This window comes from Acartia tonsa, chromosome 4 (genome assembly GCF_053477335.1).
Source record: "Acartia tonsa isolate MP-2025a chromosome 4, ASM5347733v1, whole genome shotgun sequence".
NCBI classification, from domain to species: domain Eukaryota; kingdom Metazoa; phylum Arthropoda; class Copepoda; order Calanoida; family Acartiidae; genus Acartia; species Acartia tonsa.
The window spans coordinates 27,438,702-27,464,377 of NC_137263.1; the positions used below are offsets into that span (position 1 = coordinate 27,438,702).

At 32.6% G+C, this 25,676-nt stretch overlaps 3 protein-coding genes across 10 annotated transcripts; all 3 read left to right on the forward strand.

Annotated features, from left to right (window-relative positions):
- The first annotated feature begins 110 nt into the window (after positions 1 to 110).
- On the forward strand, positions 111 to 12,899 carry LOC145318054 (WD repeat domain phosphoinositide-interacting protein 3-like). 8 transcript variants are annotated; one of them, XM_080159373.1, is made up of 8 exons: positions 111 to 547; positions 7,984 to 8,072; positions 8,404 to 8,670; positions 8,884 to 9,061; positions 9,324 to 9,604; positions 9,694 to 9,949; positions 11,083 to 11,340; positions 12,486 to 12,899. In XM_080159373.1, the coding sequence occupies exons 1-6, from the start codon at positions 484 to 486 to the stop codon at positions 9,844 to 9,846; spliced, it is 1,032 nt and encodes a 343-aa protein (XP_080015499.1). In that variant the 5' UTR covers positions 111 to 483; the 3' UTR covers positions 9,847 to 9,949; positions 11,083 to 11,340; positions 12,486 to 12,899. The 8 variants fall into 8 exon arrangements, with proteins under 8 accessions (XP_080015499.1, XP_080015500.1, XP_080015501.1 ...); XM_080159374.1 differs by having other exon boundaries at positions 11,137 to 11,340; XM_080159375.1 differs by having other exon boundaries at positions 9,694 to 9,918; positions 11,137 to 11,340.
- On the forward strand, positions 12,519 to 23,680 carry EMC10 (ER membrane protein complex subunit 10). The gene is made up of 5 exons (XM_080159377.1): positions 12,519 to 13,128; positions 13,336 to 13,407; positions 14,428 to 14,566; positions 22,518 to 22,630; positions 23,170 to 23,680. Exons 1-5 carry the CDS (start codon positions 12,925 to 12,927, stop codon positions 23,302 to 23,304), a joined length of 663 nt encoding a protein of 220 aa, XP_080015503.1. The 5' UTR covers positions 12,519 to 12,924; the 3' UTR covers positions 23,305 to 23,680.
- On the forward strand, positions 23,653 to 25,674 carry LOC145318056 (large ribosomal subunit protein mL62). Its single transcript, XM_080159378.1, has 4 exons — positions 23,653 to 23,786; positions 24,683 to 24,847; positions 24,984 to 25,100; positions 25,426 to 25,674. Exons 1-4 carry the CDS (start codon positions 23,686 to 23,688, stop codon positions 25,628 to 25,630), a joined length of 588 nt encoding a protein of 195 aa, XP_080015504.1. The 5' UTR covers positions 23,653 to 23,685; the 3' UTR covers positions 25,631 to 25,674.
- The last annotated feature ends 2 nt before the right edge of the window (positions 25,675 to 25,676 follow it).

A 25,676-nucleotide genomic window follows, 5' to 3' on the forward strand; every position in this document is an offset into this window, starting at 1 on the left:
ATAACTTTAAGATAATCACAGCGCGGCATCTTGCGCTTCATAATAGTCGCGGCATTATGCGCCTATTTACATAGTAGGCAACTTTTTACTTTTAATTTAATAGTTTTATTTCAATCTTCAAAAAGAATGAAAGCTTTTAAACCATTAGATTTAATTCGCATAAAATGAATTCCTCGCAAAAATAATAAATCAGGTTTTAACGCCAAAATCATATGATTTTAAAATAAAATGTAAAGTGGAAAAATTTCTTCACTCAGGATTGAAAACTTTGATAAATAAATGTAAGTCATTTTTGTTGTTAGGAAACATCAAGGAAAGAATATTAAGTTTGCGATGTAAACTTTTCGATTTAATTATTATTAAGATCTGGATTATTTTTAAAGGTGTAACATCAGTCCGTTTTCTTAAACAAGCTGCTAGCTTATTTTACATTACTTTTTTTCAGAATTGATTCTTCAGGTTGAGTTAATATTAAATGTCAACATGGACTTACGAGATAATCCTTACAAAAATGAATTAATGTTTGCAGGGTTTAATCAAGATCAAGGTATATTAAATGTTATATTAAGTATTTCGTGATTAAAGTTTTAATCTTTCTTTGTCTACGTATGATCATTAAAATCCCATTTTTTTCATTCTTCAAAACGTTTAATTACATCTATACAGCAGCACTGCGACTCTGATAGGAAATTGACAACATATTCATATGTGCTGTACTAAATCAATCATTACTTGGACTAATTTAACCAAATTAGGTTTTTGATAATTCATACAACCCCCTTAAGTTATTCATTACATTAGAATACAATTTCAAAATTTATTTACTGTGTAAATATGCATAAATATGACAGTTTTTACTGACAATTAGGTTGATTTTTACTCAAAACATATTTCTTGTAGACAATAAAATGATTAAAACTTTCGTTCTATTTACGATAAATTGATGAAATAAAAAGTATATTCAATTTTATCATGCTGAGAAGTCACTTATTGATTTTAAGAATTAATAAACCCCTTTGAGTGGGGGAGGGGGGGGGGGCGTTGAGTATCGAAATAAGAAACTAATGTAAATTTCTTTTCTATTGTGGGTTTTAATGATTCATATAGCAGCCAAACTGTTCTTAGGCAGTACCCATTTGTCTGTCTGTCCCTCTGTCTGTCTGTCCCACCGCTTGTCTGTCTATCTGTCTAACTGCCTCTCTTTTGGATTTCAATGAATCATCTAGCATAGCCTAATTGTAATTTATTAACGCCTCAAAGACTGTCTGTTACTATTTAACTGTCCTTTAGTCTGTCTGTATGTCTTTCTGTCTGTCTTGTCTGTCTGTCTATCCCTCCGTCTGTCTGATTATTCACAGGTTCTCTATTGGATTTTATCTAATTAATTGTCTATTATAGTCAAACTTTGATAATTCTTCTTGCCTGTCTGTCTGTCTATCTGCTGAGTTTCTACCCTTGGTCTGACAGAATGATTCACTTAATTTATAAAAAAATTAGATTTAACTAATGATATGGTGGTATCTTGTACCAAGAGATACACAAATAACCTTGTGTTGAAAAAAACAAATAAAAAATTATTCATGCTCCTTTAATCTCTTTGTACATCAAAAATATGTTTCAAATTTATAATATCAGGTTATATTCCATTAATTTATTAACAACTAAATTTTTTGACACCCCACTTATGACTTTTAACAGCCCCCTTTAACTAAAATCAAGGGTGATTTTATTAAGATATTACCAAAACTACTTTACATAAGAAATTTATTACATTTTAAAATTTTTTTATAAAAAGAGGATTGGGATATTTATCCCTCCCAACATTAACTTTGAGCACTATTGTAAAATATATTAAAAGTTATAAATATCAAGATAAAATCAAGATCATTAAAGGAATTAACTCAAGTTTAAGGGGGGGGGGGGGGGAGTTAATGCAACCATCTCATAATCAATGCGCAAATTGCACTTAGAATTTGAATTTCATTACAAAACTTGGCATGAGTAATCCTTGGTTTATCTATTTTCCCAAAATGAAACAAAAAGTTGGAAAATTGACAGCTGGCAGCTTAGTCGTTTAGCCGTTTTTGGGCTATATTCAGGGCAAAACTATCATTAATTACATAGGAATCAACTTTTTAAAACATATTTTTGCTTTAAATATCCATTTTTAAAATTTCTTGTACCAGCTGCTAAATGGCTAGAACTGGCTGAAAATGGCTGGGAGCGGCTAAGAGTATGAAGAGTAGATAGGGCTTGTGACATGTCTAGGGGTAGGTTTTTATTGGTACCAAGCTCAAAAATACTACTATAAATAGTAGGGGTCCATCCATTTGGCAGCTGGGGCTGTTACACAGACTGTTAAAAACCTACCTAGAGACATGTCACAAGCCCTATCTACTCATTCTACTCTTGGCCGCTCCCAGCTGAGCTGCGGCCGTTAGCAAGCTGCCATATGGATGTTGTGTGGTATTTTTGAGCTTAGCACCCATAAAAACCTACCCTTAGACACATCAAAAGCCCTATCTACTCATCATACTCTTGGCCACTCCCAGCTGTTTCCAGCCAGTTCTAGCTGTTAAGTGGGTGGTACTGAAAATTAAAATATGGTTATTGGTATAATTTAACATACATTAAAGCAAAAGTATGTTTTTAAAAAAAAACCTACCCTAGACATGTCACATCTTCCAAAGTCAAAATTGCATAAATATATATAATACAATTTTTGAGGTCATAATTTACTATAAATACTAACACTATCTGTGTAAAAACTTTGAGGGAAACCCCAAATAAAATTAATGGTCTTCTTATCAATAAAGGGGGTTTAGTGTTGGAAGGTGAGCAAAATTGATATATATTGAGCTAAAATTTTGAAACTGCCTGGTTACAGTAGTTACTGCATCTAAATGAAAACCAAATTAAAATTTTTATTTTTAAGTTATGTAAGAAAAACTCTGCAAAAATGGAATTTGACTTTGCAAATTACTTGCAACACCTTCTTATGTTATAATTGAGACTGCTCCATTTTTTTGTTAAATTTCAGGTTTATATTGACATACTAGAATTGAAATTTTGTAAAAATCTTTAAAATTGAGATCACACAAAAGAACTAAAAAAAAATTTTTTTTTTGCAGATTTCAAAAACTTTGCAGTGCTCATGAGGTCACAATTATTGCATCACAGAAAAATATTTAGCATGGGTCATTTTTTTGCTTAAATCAACCAATTTTTACTGGGGGCAAAACTTTTATCAAAATTTTTCCAGGGCGGGATGATTTAATCTACAATATATACTTTTGGCTGTTGACAGCCGTTCTCAGCCATTTTTGGCAGTTTTTAGCTGTTATGACAGCGAAATCTAGAAATTAAAAAAAGTTCTTTTAGTAATATGTCCATGACATAAAGTTATAATGTTAATTAAGAAAAGTTTAATTCCATGGAAATATTCAATTTTTTTATCGTATTATATAAAGTATTAAGGTTTTTTTGTCTGAAGCTTAAGATTGATTCTCTATTCTAAGTAAGCTTCACCGCGATGGTTATTAATTTTTTTAGAACCAGGTCTAGGGATGGTTTTAAGCTATATTTCCATCCCCTCTGCCCTTTCGAAAACAGGTCCTCTAGGTGCTAGGGGCATAGCTGCTAGTAACCTTATAAGCCATTACCCAGCTGCCACTATTTTTGGTAGTATTTTTCAGCTCAGCACCCTTTAAAACCTATCCCTAATGGATGATTCCTACATGATTATTGATGGATTTGCCCTGAAAATAGCCCAAAAACGGCTAAACAGCTGAGCAAACAGCCATTAGCCATTACTTTTCCAACTTTTTGTTCCATTTTGGGAAAATAGGATTAATAGTTTTGTAATGAAATTCGAATTCTAAGTGCCATTTGTGCATTGATTACGTGATGGTTGCCTTAACCCCCCCCCCCCCCCCTTAAGCTTAACTTTTTGTTAAATTTTGAAAAACAGACCTACCAAGGATTACACATGCCAATTTTCATAACAAAATTTGGATTAATTGATTATGGGATGGTTGCATTAACTCCACCCCCCCCCCCCTATATATGCATGAGAGCTTCCTCATGTCCCAATTTACTAATTAAAAGTTGTACAGTACAGTTGTACAGAATATTGCAAGATTATTTTAGTAAAGTCTGGTAATTAATTTATCTAAAAATAGATAGCATATAAGGGGGGGGGGGAAGTTTGTACACTTATAGGAAATGAAATTCAGTACCAAAGTTTGGGAGGGTCGTATGGGCTTGTTTTTAAAGTTATCAACCTAATTCTTTTTGTAGGCTCCCTTATATGACTTGATATACACGGAAAACTTTGAAAATTGAATTTCAGTACTTTCCTTCTAGGGGCTTGTGGAGCAAAAGACCCCCCAAAACACAAAAAATATGAGTTCTGACCTTATTTTTTAAGATATCGACCTGATTTTTTCTTTATAATACTTTTTTAACATACCCGAATCAACGAACCATTACAGATTTCATTTTGGGACTTTCCTTCTAGGGGCTTGTGGAGCAAGAGACCCCCAAAACACAAAAATATGAGTACTGGGCTTATTTTTGAAGATATCGACCTGATTTTTTTTTATAATACTTTTTTAACTTAACCGAATTAACGAACCATTACAGATTTCAATTTGGGACTTTTCTCTTAGGGGCTTTTGGAGCAAGAGACCCCCAAAACACAAAAATATGAGTACTGGGCTTATTTTTGAAGATATCAACCTGCTTTTTTTTATATAAAAATAATATTTAAACATAACCGAATCTACGAACCATTACAGATTTCATTTTGGGACTTTCCTTCTAGGGGCTTGTGGAGCAAGAGACCCCCAAAAATCATAAAAATATGAGTTGTGGGCTTCTCTTTTAAGATATCAACACAATTTTTTTTATATAATAAAAAAATACTATTTTAACATAACCGAATCTACGAACCATTACAAATTTCATTTTGGGACTTTTCTTCTATGGGCTTGTGGAGCAAAAGACCCCAAAAACACTAAAATATGAGTTCTGAGCTTATTTTTAAAGATATCAACCTAATTTTTTATATAAAAAATACTATTTTAACATAATTGAATCTACGAACCATTACAGATTTCATTTTGGGACTTTCCTTCTAGGGGCTTGTGGAGCAAAAGATCCCAAAAACACTAAAAATATGAGTTCTGACCTTATTTTTAAATATATCAACCTGATTTTTTTAGGAACACTTTTTTTTAACATAACCGAACTAAGAAACCATTACAGATTTCATTTTGGGACTTTCCTTCTAGAAGCTAGTGGGGCAAAAGACCCCCAAAAAATATTTTTAGAGATATTGAGCTGATTTTTTTCATGAAAACTTTTTTCACATGTTTGAACTAGGTAGCCACTAATAATTTCATTTTGGCACTTTCCTTTAAGGGGAAAGTAGGGTAAAACACCTCCAAAACAAAATAAATTGAGTTCTCAGGTTATCTTTAAAAATAAGCTCAGAACTCATATTTTTAGTGTTTTGGGGGTCTTTTGCTCCACAAGCCCCTAGAAGGAAAGTCCCAAAATGAAATCCTTAATGGTTTCTTAGTTCGGTTATGTTAAAAAAGTATTATTTTAAAAAGATCAGGTTGATATCTTTAAAAATAAGCTCAGAACTCATATTTTTAGTGGTTTTGGAATCTTTGCTCCACTAGCCCCTAGAAGGAAAGTCCCAAAATGAAATCTGTAATGTTTTTTTATTTTGGTTATGTTAAAACAGTATTATTTTTTAAAAATCAGGTTGATATCTTAAAAAATAATCTCAGAACTCATATTTTTAGTGTTTTTGGAGTCTTTTGCCCCACTAGCTTCTAGAAGGAAAGTCCCAAAATGAAATCTGTAATGGTTTCTTAGTTCGGTTATGTTAAAAAAAAGTGTTCCTAAAAAAATCAGGTTGATATATTTAAAAATAAGGTCAGAACTCATATTTTTAGTGTTTTTGGGGTCTTTTGCTCCACAAGCCCCTAGAAGGAAAGTCCCAAAATGAAATCTGTAATGGTTCGTAGATTCAATTATGTTAAAATAGTATTTTTATATAAAAAATCAGGTTGATATCTTTAAAAATAAGCTCAGAACTCATATTTTTAGTGTTTTTGGGGTCTTTTGCTCCACAAGCCCATAGAAGAAAAGTCCCAAAATGAAATTTGTAATGGTTCGTAGATTCGGTTATGTTAAAATGGTATTTTTTTATTATATAAAAAAATAAGATTGATATCTTAAAAGAGAAGCCCACAACTCATATTTTTATGATTTTTGGGGGTCTCTTGCTCCACAAGCCCCTAGAAGGAAAGTCCCAAAATGAAATCTGTAATGGTTCGTAGATTCGGTTATGTTTAAATATTATTTTTATATAAAAAAAGAAGGTTGATATCTTCAAAAATAAGCCCAGTACTCATATTTTTGTGTTTTGGAGTCTCTTGCTCCAAAAGCCCCTAAGAGGAAAGTACCAAAATGAAATCTGTAATGGTTCGTTAATTCGGTTAAGTTAAAAAAGTATTATAAAAAAAATCAGGTCGATATCTTCAAAAATAAGCCCAGTACTCATATTTTTGTGTTTTGGGGGTCTCTTGCTCCACAAGCCCCTAGAAGGAATGTCCCAAAATGAAATCTGTAATGGTTCGTTGATTCGGGTATGTTAAAAAAGTATTATAAAGAAAAAATCAGGTCGATATCTTAAAAAATAAGGTCAGAACTCATATTTTTAGTGTTTTGGGGGGTCTTTTGCTCCACAACCCCCTAGAAGGAAAGTACCGAAATTCAATTTTCAAAGTTTTCCGTGTATATCAAGTCATATAAGAGAGCCTACAAAAAGAATTAGGTTGATAACTTTAAAAACAAGCCCATACGACCCTCCCAAACTTTGGTACTGAATTTCATTTCCTATAAGTGTACAAACTTCCCCCCCCCCCCTTATCTGAATCTGTGACTTGCTTATATACACCCTTCTTAAACACCCCCAACCCCACTTTATTTAAGGGGTGTAAATTTATTTCCTTTACGTCCCCTTGGAATTTATAGAGGGGTGTATCTGAGGGTGTAGGCTCTTGTCAAGAGGGTGGACATGGGTGGACACCTAGGGAGGTGTATCCATCCCCCTTAATTTTACAAGGGTGGTGTAAACAACCCCTATACCAACCTTTTGCACGCCTTTGATCTTAACTATACTTTCAGAGTCCATAACGTTGTAAATTCTGTAATTATTCTACAAAAATTATCTTCCTAAATTGATATATAATTTTCGGGGTGACGTGGGGTGGACTAAACATTAAAATTTTATGGAAAAAAAGATATCTTTAGAACATTCATGACTTGAAATTATCCCCCCTTTGTACTCAATACGCATTTTTTATTCTAAGTGCGTCAATTTTGCGTCTAAAGATACCCTTAGTTTAAGCATTAATTTCTCCTAAAAATGATGAAAAAAGATAATTTTTTTTGATAAAATGATAAAAGTATATGTAAAATAAAATAAACAGCAAAAAAAATTATAAAATTACGTTAAATAGAACGAAAATTAGAGCGTTTTGTATGCCTTATAAAATGCGTATTTCTCATGAAAATTGTTACGATTTCGTGTGTTGAGTAAAACTTTTACAAGTTTCCCATTTCTATAAGTGAGCGAGCCGCCGTGGCAGTTAAGCAACTTAATTTTAATTTACATGCTACCTTGTAGTTTGAAGTTAAATTTAATTTAAGACTTGATAATTATACCATTATGATGTGTGCAACTCTTCTGTTTTCATGGCAGCTATTGTATGAGATTACTCTTGGTCTAAAATGCATGTTTACGTAAATGATATATATATTTTTTTTTTAAATCTTTATAGAAAGCTATTTAGTTATCAAGGTATCAAATATATAGATGATCACTATTCCTAAGTAGACTAATTCGTCAAGTGCACTTCGTGATAAACTATTTATTATTAAGTTTTCTTTTTTTATTCTTAGGATGTTTTTGTGTTGGAACTAAGAAAGGTTTTAAAGTGTTCAATACAGATCCACTCAGGGAAAAAGAAAGTCAAGAATGGGATGAGAAGGCAATTAACTTTACATAAACCTTTGTACTTGTCTTATTTAATTGCATTAGGCAACTTTAAAAAACGTTTCATATGCACTAAAGTAACAGGTTGTCTGTATGAATGCTAAAGAACTCTCAATGAGCTAAACCGACCGTATTACAATTTTTAGGGATACATCATAACATCGGTTTAGATAAGTTTGAATGCTTATGTGTGAAGGGGAGGGGGGTTAGTGACACCATCACCCTCCCTCCGGTGATTAAAAAGAATCTGTAAATTTTCAGAGACTAGTTTATAGATTTAGTAGAATTTTATTGAAAGGTAGTTATTAAAGTTAATTGTATAAAAGGAAACTGGAGGCATACGATTATTAGAAATGTTGTTCAGATGTAACTATATTGCGCTTGTTGGTACCTCCTCAGAAAATACAGAATTTTCTAACTGCAAAGTAAAGATCTGGGATGACTTAAAAAAGAAATCGATTATTGAAATGGAGTTCTCAAGTGAAGTAAAAAATGTTCGACTACGCAGAGACAGAATTGTGGTAGTCCTTGAACAAGTTATCAAAGTTTTTACTTTCACAAGTCACCCAACACAATTGCACGTTTTCGACACAAGGAATGATTTCTAAAAAAACAAATAATCGGTTTAGTATTCTTAAAGTGTGCCTGCAGTTAATACCAGGACTGGCCTAAAAAAAAAAAAAATTATAAACCCAGTTTAATAAAATTAATACCCCAATTTTTCGGATTTTTAAAAACTTGATCTGATAAAAAAAATACTTTGTAAAAAAATGGAACCGGGTTTTTTATTGAAATCAACTGAAAACAGGTCAAATCCATCTGGTTTATGTTCTTTAAGTCCAAGTTCCTCCAACAGTGTGCTCGCATTCCCTGGTTTAAAAGCTGGCCAGGTCCAGCTGGTTGATTTAGCTGCGACAGAACGATCACCTCTAAACATTACAGCCCATGATTCACCATTGGTCTCAATAGCATTAAACGTCGAAGGTATGATTTTTATGCTGCATATGTTGTAATACATTTATTTTATTTTTGGCACAATTAGTGGTATTCATAGTGAAATTCATTTTTCTTTTAAAGTCTTTCCCTTTAATGCACCATTTTACACTAAAGTATTATGTGTAGTGAACATAAGGAAGGCTTAAGTTAAAACTTTTAGCGTTCTATCTTGTTACCTATAAAAACTATTTTGTCACGGTTTACAGAATTATGCAATTTGTCACCTCTCATCGTTATTTATATTTTTTAGGCACTAGATTAGCAACTGCTAGCACCAAAGGAACATTAATACGGGTATTTGAAGTCTCAAATGGTAACCTTCTTAGTGAGCTTCGTAGAGGGACCAATCCTGCCACAATATATTGTATTAATTTCAACGCTTCGTCAACTTTATTATGCGTTGCGAGTGATCATGGAACAATACATATTTTTTCATTGGAAGAGAAAAATAAGAACAAACAGTCGAGTCTGGCGGGAGCATCTTTTCTCCCTAAATATTTTTCTTCTATGTGGAGTTTTTCCAAAATAGAGGTAAGCTGATTTATTCAAGTTTACTTAAAAATTCCTAACAGTTACCTTAATAATAACGCTTTTAACTTCAAATTCCCTTTATTTGGCAGGTGCCTGGAGGGACGAGGTGTATTTGTTGCTTCACCCAGGATAATTCTTTAGTAGCCATATGTGCTGATGGAGCCTATCACAAATTTGTTCAAGCAGACAACAAAAAATTTGTCACTGACAAATATCAATTATTTCTTGAAACTAAGTCTTAAAGATATTTTGGCATGTACACTGTACGTTTTAAGAAAATCATTGCATTCATTTATTCCGAAAAGGGAGGGGCGGTCGTGACACTTTTAAAAACCAAATCTTAAAGTCAAAGGAACTCAACTAAAAAATATTCACAGCACTGAAATTTGTCATGGCGGTTGCTTTTAAGAAGCTGTGAATGAACGGCGGCGGAATCTCTTAAAAGCCAACGCCATACGAAATTTGAGGGCTGTAACTTTTTTTTTTAGTAGCGAAGCTACTCTAAAATTCACTTTGTCTGTTCGTCAGTTTGAAAAAAAACAACAATGACTGTCAGACTGTCTTTTGAAGGTTTTTGGCTATTTTTATATTTTTTACATTTTCCCCCATATCTTTGGTGTTTTTGGTCCGATTTTCAAAATTTTTCAGTTAAAGATATCAAAATTAAATTTCCCGTCGTTAGAAGAAATCAACAATGACGGTCAGATTGCCTTTTTGCAGGTTTTTAGCTATTTTTATATTTTTTACATTTTCCATATCTTTACCTAGTGTTTTTGGTGCGATTTCCAAAATGTTTTCTTGATATCAAAATTAAAGGGGACTATCCACGAACCAGAGCAAGTAATTCTAAGCATCTTCCAGCATTGACCCATAGAATTTTTTTAGTGAATAAACTATTTTTATGTTTAATATTTGCTTTATCGACTAAAAAGTCAGGTTTCACCATGGTTTTATATGAAAAAAACTTTGAAATGTAAAGCAATTTTTACGGCAATAACATCAAATGCTTAGTTGAGTTCAAAGGACAAAATAAAATAACAATGCAGAAAAGCATCAAATGTTATAAATTGCAAAAGTACATTAATTAAACTGTATACAAGTTACCAACCCTTTTTCTAAATAATATACATTTTAAATCAAAATAATATACTTTTGTTTTAAAGATTTTAAACAACAGTTTGAACTCATCAAAACATTCGATGATATTGCACCAAACAATGCTTAACATTTCAAAGTTTTTTTCATATAAAACCATGGTGAAACCTAACTTTTTTGTCGATAAAGCAAATATTAAACATAAACCTAGTATATTTACTAAAAAAAATACTATGGGTCAATGCTAAAAAATGCTTAGAATCACTTGCTCTTGTTCGTGGATAGTCCTCTTTCCGGTCGTTTGAAGAAAACACCAATGACGGTCAGTCTCATCCACGAACTTTTGTGCTTCGCTACTTATGAATGTTGTCATCCTTGTTTAGTTGAGTTTCTTTTATTTTTATTTTTGGTTTCTAAAAATGTCACACTTGGAAAAGATCATCATATTAGATAACTTATATCATTACTAACATAAGCTATGTCAACCCCCTTTCCCCACCACACTCTTTGCTTTCCTATTATTTCTTTATATTATATAATTTTCTGTAATCCTAAACTCAACTGTGATATTGATACACGTATAATGATCATAATGCATTACGTTTCTCATTTCATGATGTAATAAAGCAGAAATTATCAAAGTAAACAAAGGGGGGGGGGGGGGCGGATGTGCCACTTTTTGAAACCAAAAGTAAAATGCGCATGATCTCAGCCCATAAAAGAGTTACAGCTCTAAAATTCGGCACAGCAGTTTCTTTTGTGAAGAACAATATGGAACTGTGCAGAAACGGCGGCGAGACCGCCGCTCCCACCGATAAACCGCCGTTTCCCGCCGAATTTTTTTTTGCTTTTCTCGCCATAATAGACCATATTCAATCATCTGAGATAAACTTTATTTTTTCATAAAAATTTTCCTTATATTTTCACTTGACTCTTGTGAGATTTTAAATTTTTTATTTTTTTATATTGACATGTTTGAAATATTACTAATGTCACGCAAAAGATAAGGAAAATTTTTATGAGACGGTTCTACACAGTTCCATATTGTTCTCCATAAAAGCAACTGCTGTGCCGAATTTTAGAGCTGTAACTCTTTTATAGGCTGAGATCATTTGCGTTTTACTTTTGGTTTCAAAAAGTGGCACATACCCCCCCCCCCCCCCCACCCTTATCGAATTTTTGGAAAATTTATATTATCATTAATTTTATCAAATCAATATATTCATTTGATCGTGTTAAAGTAATAACAACTAAATAAGGGGGGGGGGGGGGGTTAATGCAACCATCTCGTAATCAATGTATAAATGGCACTTAGAATTCGAATTTCGATCTGAAATTTTGCATGAGTAATCCTTGGTAGGTCTATTTTCCCTAAATCGTACAAAAAGTTGGAAAAGTAACGTCTAACGGTTTAGCCGTTGTTTTGGCTATTTTTAGGGCAAATATGTCATAAATTACGTAGAAACCAACTTTTAAAAACATATTTTTGCTTTAAATCATTTGAAATGATACAAAAAACATTTTTTTTTAAATTTCTAGTACCAGCAACTACCGTCTAGACTAGAATCGTTTAAAAACGGTTTGGAGCAGCAAAGAGTATTATGTGGAGATAGGTTCTGTGATGGATTTGCATTGAGAATACCAAAAAAATGGCTAAACGGCTGAGCCGCCAGCCATTAGCCGTTACTTTTCCAACTTTTTGTTCGATTTAGGGAAAATAGACCTACCAAGGATTACTCATGTAAAATTTCAGAATTCTAAGTGCCATTTATACATTGATTGCGAGATGGTTGCATCAACCCCCCCCCCCCCCCCCATATTTAAATCATTTTTAATGTCATATTTATTTATAAGGGAAAGTGAAGTTTTATGTGACAGTGAGCTCTGAATCTAAATTCTGTACCTGCGAAACACGTCGAAAAACGATATCTTTCCTCTTTTGTTGGCCTGATGCTGCCAAGTAGCAGCCTAGTTATCTAAATAAAATAGTTTTATAAAAAAAATAAAAAACGAACATGTTTAATTTAAGCGGACAAATGAAAAAAGTTTATGTTTTGAAGTTCGGTATTTCTAGCCTGTTTAGCCTGATCTACATGTAAGTTGTGGTGCTCTTTCTTGAATATGATAATAGCTTCATAACTCACTGTTTACGTTCCAGCTTAGAAACTCTTCTACTCCATGATAAATTTTATATTTCAGATCGTTAGGAATTTAGGCAAAATATAATGCGCGTGCCAGTTTTAAACCCAAATTATTTATTGACATCAGTTTTATTTGTTTTATTTGGCAGCTTTGATTGTTCAGAACTTGATATGGATGGGGAAATATCATTGAGACTTGAGCATAGTCTAGACATGGGTAAGAGTTGGCAAGACAGAGGAAGTTTATCATTTTCAAAAGCAAGAAGTGCCATTCCTACAGTAAATCAGGTATTTTAATATTATTTTAACATTTGTGTAGCACTTATTTCTAAATTTATGATTTAATTACTTTGTCTAATCCTAATTAATCTTTGTAATATAAAGTTTTAGTTTTATTTTTTACTTCCAAAACATCATTGATCATTATTTCCGTAATTTTTTTTGTGATCTCTAATTTAGTTTAATGCTAAATCCAACTTTCATATGCTTATTTAGGGTCCATTGTCTGATGAAAACTTGTCAACCTTAGAAAATCTCTGCTCTAAAAACATGTTTTACCTTATCAAGGTAATCTAATTTTACTAGCGTTTTTCCCCCATGATTTTCTGCTAATTCGATTAAAATCTAAAGAAAGCTATTTTGTTTATTTATAAATACTATTTGTTAAAATGAGGGCAAACTACCAAAAACAACAACAATGAATCATTTTCTAAACTCTATAGGTAGATTTATTCAGGCACAATAATCCACGATAAAGATTTTTTAGCCGAAGCCGATTTTGTTTAAAATTCAATTCCATCCTACTTGCGACGAAATTTTTATACGTGTTAATTTCCATAAGCAATGCGTTATTCTAAGAAATTCAACTATCTATATCTTACTTATCAGATAAATGAAGTGAAAATTAAATGTTCACTTTTTAACGACTTATGGGGTAGTATTGTTTCTACTCTTGTTTTTCTATTAGTCAGATTTATTGAACGATCATCTAAACTTACTATAAGGGGAGGGGGGTAAAGCAACCATCTCGTAACCAATGATTAAATGGTACTTAGAATTCGAATTTTGATCTGAAATTGTGCATGAATAATCATTGGTAGGTCTATTTTCCCTAATTCGAACAAAAAGTTCGAAAAGTAACGGCTGGCGGCTCAGCCGTTTTGCCATTTTTAAGAGCAAATTAGTCACGAAACCTATCTCCACATAATACTTTTTGCGGTCAAAAACCTTATCAAACGGTTCTAGCCGGTAGCTGTTGGTACCAGAAATTTGAAAAATGGTTATTGTTATCATTTAACATGACTTAAACCAAAAAAATGTTTTAAAAAGTTGATTCCTACGTAATTAATGATGAATTTGCCCTGAAATTAGGCAAAAAAAACGGCTAAACGGCTGAGCCGCCAGCTATTACTATTCCAACTTTTTGTTCGATTTAGGGAAAATAGACCTACCAAGGATTACTCATGAAAAATTTCTGATCGAAATTCAAATTCTAAGTGCCATTTAATCATTGATTACGAGATGGTTGCATTATCCCCCCCCCCCCCCTTATTAGCAAATCCTGAAAACTATATTCTAATCTTACAGGTTACTGGAGATGGAATAGGAGAATTACAAAGTTACACGCCAGCCTGTACAATGCTGGACAGTAGCCTTGCTGAACAAATCACATTATTTTTGGATTGGAGAGGCAATCCCGTGGCTGCCAACCTAGCATCCAGAATAGGTAAGTTTTTCCCGAAAAGTTTAATCCAAGGCCACTGGTCGCCGGAAGGAAAAAGCAGTTTTTGAAACAGTCTATCTGTGATTATTACAGATTCTTATATATACATAAATTTATAGACTAATTTAAAAAAGCAAAAAAACGAAATAAAAAGTGCTCCTTCTTGGGAGAAAATCCGGGAAAAAGATTTTTAGCTATTTTTAACCTAAAATTCACAAAAAAAATATACAGACATTTTAAACATGTCATTGCTCAGCACCTAGAAGTGGTAAAAAAATGCTACGCATACCATTGGTAAGCTTATAACCTCTATTTTTCATATTAATATATAACGTTTTTGTAGGTACTATTAATAGTTTTTGAGATATCCTCTGAAGTATGCACAAGTTATGAAAATGCAGTTTTTTCCTTGAATTTTAGTTTGATATGTGTTACACAAACCTTTTAGTACTTTCAATTTTAGCTTAATTAAAAATTGCCTTTGAAATGTGTATAGTTTGTAGTAAGAACCAAGGAGAAAGGAGGGGGGGAGTTTATACACTTATAGGCAATGAAATTCAGTATAAAAGAGGACTATCCACGAATCAGAGCAAGTGATTCTAAGCATCTTCCAGCATTGACCCATAGTATTTTTTTAGTGAATATACTAGGTTTATGTTTAATATTTGCTTTATCAGCTAAAAAGTTAGGTTTCACCATGGTTTTATATGAAAAGAAACCCTGAAATGTAAAGCAATTTTTAAAGCAATATTGTCAAATGCTTTGTTGAGTTCAAAGGACAAAATAAAATAACATTGCAGAAAAGCATCAAATGTTGTTAATTGCAAAAGTACATTAATTAAAAGGTTTACAAGTTACCAACCCTTTTCTAAATATACATACATTTTTAATCACAATAATATACTTTTGTGTCAAAGCTTTTAAACAACAGTTTGAACTCCTAAAAACATTCAATGATATTGCACCAAATAATGCTTAACATTTCAAAGTCTTTTTCATATAAAACCATGATGAAACCTAACTTTTTACTCGATAAAGCAAATATTAAACATAAACCTAGTATATTTACTAAAAAAATACTACGGGTCAATGATGGAAGATGCTTAGAATCACTTGCTCTGGTTTGTGGATAGTCCTCTTTTGCCTTTGTTGTTTTTGGGCTTGTTTTTCTAGACATTAACCTGATATAATCTACCAGCAAATCTTTGAAAATTAAATTTTGGCACTTTCCTTCTAGGGGCTAGTGAAGTTAAACAGCCCCAAAAAAACACTAAAATCTACCTGAAGTCTGAGCTTATTTTTAGAGATATCAAGCTGATGTTTTTAATGTAAACTTTTTTTTGCATAATTAAGGTAAGTAGTCACTAAATATTTCATTTTGGTACTTTCCTACTTGGGGCTAGAAGGTTATAACATCCCCAAAAACACTAAAAGTTATGAGCCTATTTTTAAAGATGATTTTTTTAATTTGAAATTTATTCTCATTTTGGCACTTTTCTTCTTGGGGCTAGTAGGGTAAAACACTCCCTAAAACATTAAAATTAATCAAAGTCAGTACCAGATTTTGCCTTGGCTGTTTGAACTTGTTGTTAGAGTTATTAAATGATTTTTTTTCTCAAATTTTTTTATACGATTAGATCTACCTGTAACACTTTAAAAATTGAATTTTGGCACTTTCCTTCTAGAGTCTAGTGGGGTAAAACACCTCCAAATACAAAAATTACAAGTTCTAAGCTTATTTTCAAAGATATCATGTTGAACTTTAATGAATATAAACATATTTCTATTTAGATATGAACATATTTCACATAATTGAATTAGTAGCTATTACAGATTTCATTTTGGCACTTTCCTTCTTGGGGCTAGTAGGGTAAAACACTCCCTAAAACATTTAAATCAAAGTCAGTACCAGATTTTGCCCTGGCTGTTTGAACTTGTTAGAGTTATTAAATGATTTTTTTTTCTCAAATTTTTTTATATGATTAGATCTAGTTGTAACACTTAAAAATTGAATTTTGGCACTTTCCTTCTAGATTGTATTGGGGTAAAACACCCCCAAATACAAAAATTATGAGTGCTGAGCATATTTTCAAAGATATCATGTTGAACTTTAATGAAAACATATTTCACATAATTGGAAAAAATAATTTAGTCCTTGAAAGAAAGTGCCTAATTGAAATCTAGTGATTATTTAGTTCAGTTATTTGAAAAAAATTTTCATTAACAAAATCAGCCCAATATTTTTAAAAATAAGTCAAAAATTAAAGTTTTTGTAGTTTTGGGGGCAGTTTTACCCCACTAGCCCCTAGAAAGAAAGTGCCAAAACTTAAGACTTACTGGTATATTTAATCACTAGCGGCTTCGCCCCTAGCCTCTAGGGACTTTGCCCCATGAGGTATAATTACATCTTCTATTACCTACCCACTGACCCAGCCGAAAAAAATGTGAATGGATCGCAAAGGACGTAGGAAATCTCCTGCAGATCGCGAATTCGTACAAATTCCTAAATTTTTTTTTAAAATTTGGAGGGGGAGAGTTTGTTTTTTGGGGGGTTGGGGGTGTCCCACCCCTCAAGAAAATAGCTTAAAACCACCACAGGACCAATAGGTAAATACCCATAAGAGTCTAATCCAATCGGTTCAGTGGTGACTGAGATCTTAAGCTTCAGACTGACAGACGGACAGATAGACATCATTCTACTTTGTATTATAGATATAGGAGATTTTACAAAAAGAATCAGATTAATGGCTATAACAATAGCCCTAAAACATCCAGGGAAAAATTTTATACTGAATTTCATTGCCTATACGTGTATAAATTTCCCCCCTCCATCCTTGGTTCTCACTACAAACTATACACATTTCAAAGACAATATTTGATTAAGCTAGAATTGAAAGTACCCAAAGAGCCCAAAATATACAAATATATCGATATAAAATAATTATATAACTCTAGGTGCTTGCTAAGCAATAAGATTTTTAAAAGGTTTGTGTAACAAGTATCAAACTTAAAATTCATGGAAAAAACTGCATTTTCAAAACTTGTGCATACTTCATAGGATATCTCAAAAACTATGTACGGATATTAAAACTAGAGGCTATGAGCTTTCCAATGGTATGCATAGCATTTTCAGGCTGGCCACAAACATACTATTTCCACTATTTCCACTATTTTTGCATACTATGCAAACTATTCCAAAAAAATATGCTATAAAACTAACTGATTTTTTTGATCATGAAAAGAAAGCCAAGTAGCAGGTTTCATCGCATTTTCACAGTATCTTTTCTCCTATGTCTAGTCCCTGCGGGGGGCTCTAACCCTGCGGGGCAATCATTAACATTTACCTAACCTAAAATAACCTATCAAATGCTACTGTGAAAATACGGCAAAATCGCTACTTTGTTTTCAATTTTTTTAGAAATGTTTCCAGAAGAAAGTAGTCTTTCAGTTCAGATTGTTGTACCTTTATTGAAAGTTATTGGTATTTCTACATTCAATGTAAAGATTTTTTTTTGAAAAATACCAAAACTTGGGGTAATTAGTGACACAACCAAAAAGATTTCACCCAATTATCTCTAAAACTAAGGGAGTAGCACCCAAAATAAAATTGCTGGTATGTCGTGTCACGTGTGACGAGTCACCACATTTCTCCCCCCCCCCCCCCCTTTTGCTTGCAATTAGATGATAGGGTTGATTTATCAATTACATAACACTTGTTGCTTCGCCCCTCGCCTCAGGAAAATAGCTTAAAACCAACCAAGTTTTTTATGAGCTTAGCTGAAAAGTATAACCGATTAGGACCAACATACTTTTGGCTTTAGAAAAACAAACTTACCTACTTCTTATATTATAGGATAAAAATTAAACTAAAAATAATTGTTCATAAAATTGTGGCTAATCTTCCTTTGAATCATAATTAAATCATACTGACAATAATTATAAAGTATCTAACGGTTTTGGACATCATATAATGCAGTTTGAAAACAATAGGACAACTTTAACATACCTAAATTATCGTCAAGAGCTATCCGTTACGTACGGACGGACATACATGAGAACCTATTTATAGAAAAGCAGCACTTAAAAAAACTCCCAGCTGTAGTAAAGGTAAACAATATACTGACACTGAACATAACCTGTCGCGACAATATATTGACGTAAAAAGTATAAATTGAACATACACAACTTGAAATAGCGCAGCTACTGTCTATATGAAAAATGTTAAAAATGCTACGTACTTTCTAATCATAGATAGGCTGGTTTTAAGAATTTAGAATCAATTGTATACTATTGGAATGTGTCGATCTACTTTAAATGAATATGCCATATCTAGTATATCAGTTTTATTTCAGTATTTAGTGTTATCGCTGCGCTACATACTTTTGGACCGGATTGTCCTATATATGAACAACAAGGATGACAACATCCATAAGTAGCGAAGCACAAATAAATAAATAAGAATTTAGATATTAGTTGTTTAAAGCATGTATATTAGGAAAAAATCACGAAACCTTTTCAACATTTGTTTTTAATTTCTTAATATTTATATTTCAGTACTATGACTAACAGACTGACGGTCAAAGTAAATTACACACTGGATGGTTAAACCAACGGGAAATTTAATTTTGATATATTTAACTACAAAATTTTTTAAAGACGGACCATAAACACCAAAGATAGGAGGAAAAATGTGAAAAATATAAAAATAGCCAAAAACCTGCAAAAAGGCAGTTGACCGCTATTGATGTTTTCTTGAAACGACAGGAAATTTAATTTTGATATATATAACTGAAAAACTTCGGAAATCGGGCCATAAACACCAAAGGTATGGAGAAAAATGTGAAAAATACAAAAATAGCCTAAAACCTGCTTAAAGGCAGTCTGACCGTCATAGTTGTTTTCTTGAAACGACAGGAAATTTAATTTTGATACTATAACTGAAAAATTTTTGGAAATCGGACCATAAACACCAAAGATATGGAGAAAAATGTGAAAAATACAAAAATAGCCTAAAACCTGCTAAAAAGCGGTCCTACCACCATTGATGTTTTATAGTTAATTGTGTTCCTTAATAATGGGAATGTTGTCTAAAAATTTCAGCCTTTTATCTTTTATAGGAGCCGAGAAAATCACATTTCCCCCAAACTAAGACATACGGACAGACGGACATTTCAAATTACTGATAGCTAACCAACATTTTAAGGCCCTATAGTGTTTTAAATGCTTGCTATTTCATACTATTTTGTTTAAAATGCATACTATTTCATACTATTTTTAAAAAATTTGCATACTATTTTTAAAAATTTTACATACTATTTACTTTTTTTTTGCATACTATTTTATGCTATTTTGAAAAAAAGTCTGTGGCCACCCTGCATTTTTCTACCACTTCTAGGTGCTGAGCAATCACATGTTTAAAATGTCTGTATATTTTTTTGCCGGCTTGCCAATGTGAATTTTAGGTTAAAAATAGCTAAAAAAAAATTCCCGGATTTTCTCCCAAGAAGGAGCACTTTTTATTTCGTTTTTTGCACTTTTCATTAGTCTATATATGTATTATGTATATATCAGAATCTGTAATAAATTCAGATAGCCTGTTTCAAAAAACTGTTTTTTCCTTCCGGCGACCAGTGAGGCCCATAATAAAGAGAATGGCGGATGAGCTCCCGCTGAATACCGCGATTTCCCGCCATTGATATGTTTGAAATATTTCAAGTTTCACGTGAAAATGTAAGGGAAATTTTTATGAGAAAAAAAGTTTACCTAAGATGATTGAGAACTGTATAATTTGTCGAAAAAAGGCAAAAGAAATTTCGGCAGGAAACGGTGGTTTTCGGCGGAGCGGCGGTTCCGTCACCGTTTCTTCACAGTTCCATATTGTTCTCAGCAAAAGCAACTGCAAAAGCAAAAGTAACTCTTTTATGGGCTGATATCATGTGCGTTTTACTTTTGGTTTCAAAATATGGCTCATCCGTCCCCCCTCTTATATAATTCTAAGTATGTTACCTACTGTTTTCATACCATGCTTTATTTATTTGGATGATGCAAACAAATATTTCTTCGTAACAATTTAAGTTTTTCGTTTTGTGCAGCTTTTCTTATCTATAAAATGGAATGTTAGGCAAAACGTTTTTTTTATGAATAAGACATATTTTAACATGTCTTATCAAAAAAGTTTCGGATTACAAAGGGGGGGGGGGCGGATGTGCCACTTTTTGAAACCAAAAGTAAAACGCGCATGATCTCAGCCCATAAAAGAGTTACAGCTCTAAAATTTGGCACAGCAGTTGCGTTTGTGGAGAACAATATGGAACTGTGAAGAAACGGCGGCGGAACTGCCGCTCCCGCCGAAAACCGCTGTTTTCCCGCCGAAATTTTGTTTGCCTTTTCTCGCCATAATAGACGATTTTCAATCATCTGAGATAAACTTTTTTTTTCATAAAAATTTCCCTTATATTTTCACTTGACACTTAAAAGATTTTACACTTAAAAATATTTTTAAATATTGACATGTTTGAAATATTACAAGTGTCACGTGAAAATATAAGGGAATTTTTTTATGAAAAAAAAAGTTTATCTCAGATGATTCAAAATTGTCTATAATGGCGAGAAAAGGTAAAAAAAAATTCGGCGGGAAAACGGCGGTTTTCGGCGGGAGTGGCGGTTCCGCCGCCGTTTCTTTACAGTTCCATATTGTTCTCAACAAAAGCAATTGCTGTGCCAAATTTTAGAGCTGTAACTCTTTTATGGGCTGAGATCATGCGTGTTTTACTTTTGGTTTCAAAAAGTGGCACATCCGCCCCCCCCTTTTTAGTGGAAAGGGGGGGGGGCGGGGGGGGGGGTGACATCTGAAATAAACAGTGAGCACATTGGTCTAAATATTGAGCTAGATTCTTGAAACTTGGTCAGAGATGGCATAAATAAACCACGTGGTTTAAATCAAGTTGTTTAAACCAAAAAAATCAAGCTTAAAAAAAAAACCAAAAAAACAAGGTGGGATGGTTCAAATGTTTTTTTTTAATATTTATATAAAGGCGTATCTTTCCAGTTGTATTTTTTTGTAATGTAAAAATACAATCAAAAAATTGGGGGGTGAGAAAAAGGGGGAGGGGGTAAAAAGAGGGGGGGCAGGCCTATTATTTGGATATTATTAAAAAAAAAAAAAAATCCTGGTTTTTATAAAAAAAACCGGTTTAATACAAAAAAAAAACTGGTTTGTTCTTTTTTAAAAAAACTGGGTTTTTTCATCTCTGAACTTGGTACATAAGCCTAGTCTTATAGGTACCTACTACATCCAAATGAAAAAAAATCAAAATTTTTTATGTTTAGGTTAGGTAAGAAAACCCTGCGGAAATGGAATGTTTAGGCATTTTTTTGGTCTATTTTAGTCTAATTTGATATAGAAACTTACTTTTATTGATTTTTCTTAAGTTTTTTCTTTTAATACACTATATCTAATCATAAGGACACTATATAAGATGATTTAGCAAGTTGGGGACCAAATCTCAAAAATCCTATAATTTGATATATGATAACACAACATATGAAAAAATGCACTTAACACCTGCAAGCCACCCACCTAGCCGTCTGGGGTTGGTCCCCGACTTGCTGAATCCTCTTAAATAATGTCCTTGTGAAAAAAAAATCTAAAAAAACAATTAAAGGTAAGTTTTACATCAAAATAGACTTTAAATGCCTAAAAACCCTATTTCCGAAGGGTTTTTGTACCAAACCTAACATAAAAAAAAAATTTGAATTTTTTTTTCTCATTTAGATGTAGTACCTATAGGGCTAGTTTCAATAATCTAGCTCAATATTTAGACCATTTTGCTCACTGTTTAAGTTCAGATGTCATTACGCACCCCCACCCTCCCCCCCCCTTAATAAAGATAATTTCACTTTGTTTGTACATTCTAATTGGATTAAACATTTTTTGACCGTGTTCGACATTCAGGAGTAGTAGGACATAAAGTAACAGCCGGAAAATTTGATACCAGAGTTCAGATACAAAGCATGGAGAATGGACCAACACCCGACACAGCTGCATACATTCAGAAAATGGAAGAGGTTATTGTTTGTATTGCTAATATTATTTCTTTTGAATTAAACTAATTTAATGACAATAGGCACATTTCGATACTTTATTTTAATCCTTATAATGAAGTAAAAGTATCTCTGCATGTCTGTCTGCCTGTAAAGAAGGTTTTCGCTAAGCTCTGAACCGATATGGTTTCCCTTTACAGTTTAGTTTCAAATAGGTCTTGGGAAGGTTTATACCTATTTTGAAGGAGGGTACCACCACTCTTCAAAGAGAAATCGTCAAAAATAAAAAAAATCAAGTACCTACCGTTTTGCGTGCCCCTAGAGGCTTCTGTAAAAGGATCTCTGTCTGTCTGTACTGAAGGATATCAATTTTTTGGGGGGTAGGGTATCACCACGCTACCAAGAGAAATCGCCCCTAAAAAATGTTTTTCAATAACATTAAATAATATTAATAAATGATATTAAATTTTTTTTCTTTTTAAAATTAGATATGGTTGGATCGAATTTAACCCTTTATGGACTAGACTCGAGGTGGACTTGAATTTAAAATATTAAATGTTCAGGAGAAAAGTAGAAAAATGAGCGGAGAAAAACCAGATAACAGATCATTTTTCGCCAAGTATTGGATGTATATTGTTCCCTTGTGCTTTATTTTGCTCATCAACAGTGCTGGTGCTCCCGAAAATGGTGGAAGATAATATTTCCATACTTGGCCTTGTTTATTATTTATTTTACACTTTTCACGATCTTAATGTTAAATTGAAGTGCATTCACGCCAAACTGAACATGTGTCTAGACAATGTTGAGGGAAATCGACCAGGACCAACGCAGTATACTCAAAAAGAACCCTTCTTAAAAGTAATAGTCACTTTATCATTTTGCGTAGGTCCTGGTTGCTCTGTCTAATCTGTTTTGTTTCATTTCAATTTTGTTTTAATTTTCGTAAATATTGTATTCAACTGTTTTTTTGCAACCTAAGAAATAATTTTTTTTTAAATTGTATTTTTGTGTGATTTATGTATTGTGTAGGTAAATGGTGATTGAATTTTACACTTTTAATTATTGTATTTACAGTTAAAATGCTGGCACTGGCTACTTTCCGATGCATCAGATCATTAGATATGACACAACACACATATCCAATATTAAGATATTGTTCTAGTTATTCCAGCTCTATAAGGTGATTAATTATTTATTGTTTGTTCTCAATACTATTCATTATAAATCATCGTATTAGTGCGAAAAATCCTGAAGAGGATAATATAAATAAATTAGGGTTGGCAATCCGAATCCGCCCAATTTTTGGACCCTTGTTTTAATCATAATCCGCAATTGAAATTGCTGATTCGGGCAATTTTTTAGGACTTTTGTTATACTTAAAAACTTTCATTTAAAATGTGGCAGAAATAAGAACAAAAGTATTTTATTTTAAATTAACTTCATGTAAAATGTTGTGTATAATTCAAAGTTTTTTTTTACATTAGCTTTTAATGGTTATTTTAGATTGGGTTAAGTAAGGGTTTGAAAATGGCCGCTGCTGTAGGAGCCAGATTTTTTTTTATTTACAAAAAAGCCTTTAAAAATATTGCTAGAATCCGCAATTTACGGATTTATACGCTATTTTTTTGGGGGCGGATTTTTGTAAGAATCCGAATCCGACCCAAAAATTATACGGATTTCCAACCCTAATATAAGTATAGTTTTAAAAAAAAATACTTGATATCACTGTAGGGAGGTGCTAATATCACTTGTTAAACTTCGTGTATCGTCCCCCTATTAAAAGTCTAGAGCAATTTATTTTAGAGTTGTCCCCCTAGTAGGTTTGTCGCATAAGAGGGTTTGTCCCTAGTACGATTGTCGCTGTACCTAAATTATCACTTAAATCCAGGTTATTTTACGTTAATCCATTTATAAACAAACTCAAACCTTTCAACCAAACTATCACGAATCTAAAATATTTTGCAATAAACTTTATATTTTGAATTTCCTAGTTTTTTTTATGTGATAGTTACTGTAAACTACAAATCTTTTTTTTTTACTTTGCAGTAACTATAAAAGGTATTTTATTATTTTCAGTTTAAGAAAGATTTATCCAAGCCCAGAAAAGAATTCGAATGCTGATGATTTGAAGGGTGAATTTAATGGTCATATTCCAATGAATGAAATAACGAAGACTTTTTCCTGTAGCAGTGGCCCAGGTGGCCAAAATGTTAATAAAGTTGAAACAAAGGTTGATATTAGGTAAGTTAACACATCTACTTCGTTGACGCATGAGCTTATTCAATGTATTATTTCCTAATATAAAAGTTGAAAGTTACTTGTACCTATAGGAAATAAAAGTTCCATGTTAACTTACTTAAATGTATATGAATTTCAGATTTCACGTGAACAGTGCAACTTGGTTGACCCCCAGTGTGAAATCCAAGATACTTGAAAAGTATAGAAAAGATTTAACTAAAGATGGATGGATGGTCATTAAATCCGATAGAACTAGGTATATTTATATTAATAACATATTGCTCATGTTGAATATCATTTTCTTTTCTTATTTTATCCTATAAGGGTAACGCACTGAGTTACGGTGGTGAGAGTTTGAGTTCAAGTTCCCATGTGGCAACTCGCATTTCTCATTCTCATTTCCATCAAGCAATTTCCACTTAGTGGTGTAAGAAGACCCTAAGATTTACCCTAAGCTCCTTTTGCGGAGAGCGACATTCATTACTGTGACTTAATTTGGGACACCACCTGCCACACTCGGCGAGGTTGAGTAGCTCCCATGAGCGGCGGATTGAGTACTTATTAAATAATACAAAATTTAGATCGCAAACACTGAATGTAGCAGACGCTCTCGAGAAACTAAGAATGTGCATAAGATCAGCTCTTGAACCACCAAAACCAAAATTCACCGACGAAGAAAAAGAAAAAATTAGAAAAGGAAAACTGAAGGCTGCAAGGGAACGTTTACACTTTAAGAGAATAAGAAGTGATGTTAATGCTGGTAGAAAAGAAAAACAAGTTGTCTAAATGTTTGTAATAATTTATATTGTTTTAAAATATACATTTTCAGATC

Excerpts from the sequence above, each read along its gene's own strand:
- LOC145318054 (XM_080159368.1), top strand. The coding sequence starts at position 484 with ATGGACTTACGAGATAATCCTTACAAAAATGAATTAATGTTTGCAGGG. Across the intron at positions 9,062-9,323 it reads AATAGCATTAAACGTCGAAG|GCACTAGATTAGCAACTGCT; the intron begins GTATGATTTTTA and ends TATATTTTTTAG. Across the intron at positions 9,605-9,693 it reads GGAGTTTTTCCAAAATAGAG|GTGCCTGGAGGGACGAGGTG; the intron begins GTAAGCTGATTT and ends TTTATTTGGCAG.
- EMC10 (XM_080159377.1), top strand. The coding sequence starts at position 12,925 with ATGCGCGTGCCAGTTTTAAACCCAAATTATTTATTGACATCAGTTTTA. Across the intron at positions 13,129-13,335 it reads CCATTCCTACAGTAAATCAG|GGTCCATTGTCTGATGAAAA; the intron begins GTATTTTAATAT and ends ATGCTTATTTAG. Across the intron at positions 22,631-23,169 it reads ACATTCAGAAAATGGAAGAG|GAGAAAAGTAGAAAAATGAG; the intron begins GTTATTGTTTGT and ends TTAAATGTTCAG.
- LOC145318056 (XM_080159378.1), top strand. The coding sequence starts at position 23,686 with ATGCTGGCACTGGCTACTTTCCGATGCATCAGATCATTAGATATGACA. Across the intron at positions 23,787-24,682 it reads AGTTATTCCAGCTCTATAAG|TTTAAGAAAGATTTATCCAA; the intron begins GTGATTAATTAT and ends TATTATTTTCAG. Across the intron at positions 25,101-25,425 it reads ATTAAATCCGATAGAACTAG|ATCGCAAACACTGAATGTAG; the intron begins GTATATTTATAT and ends TACAAAATTTAG.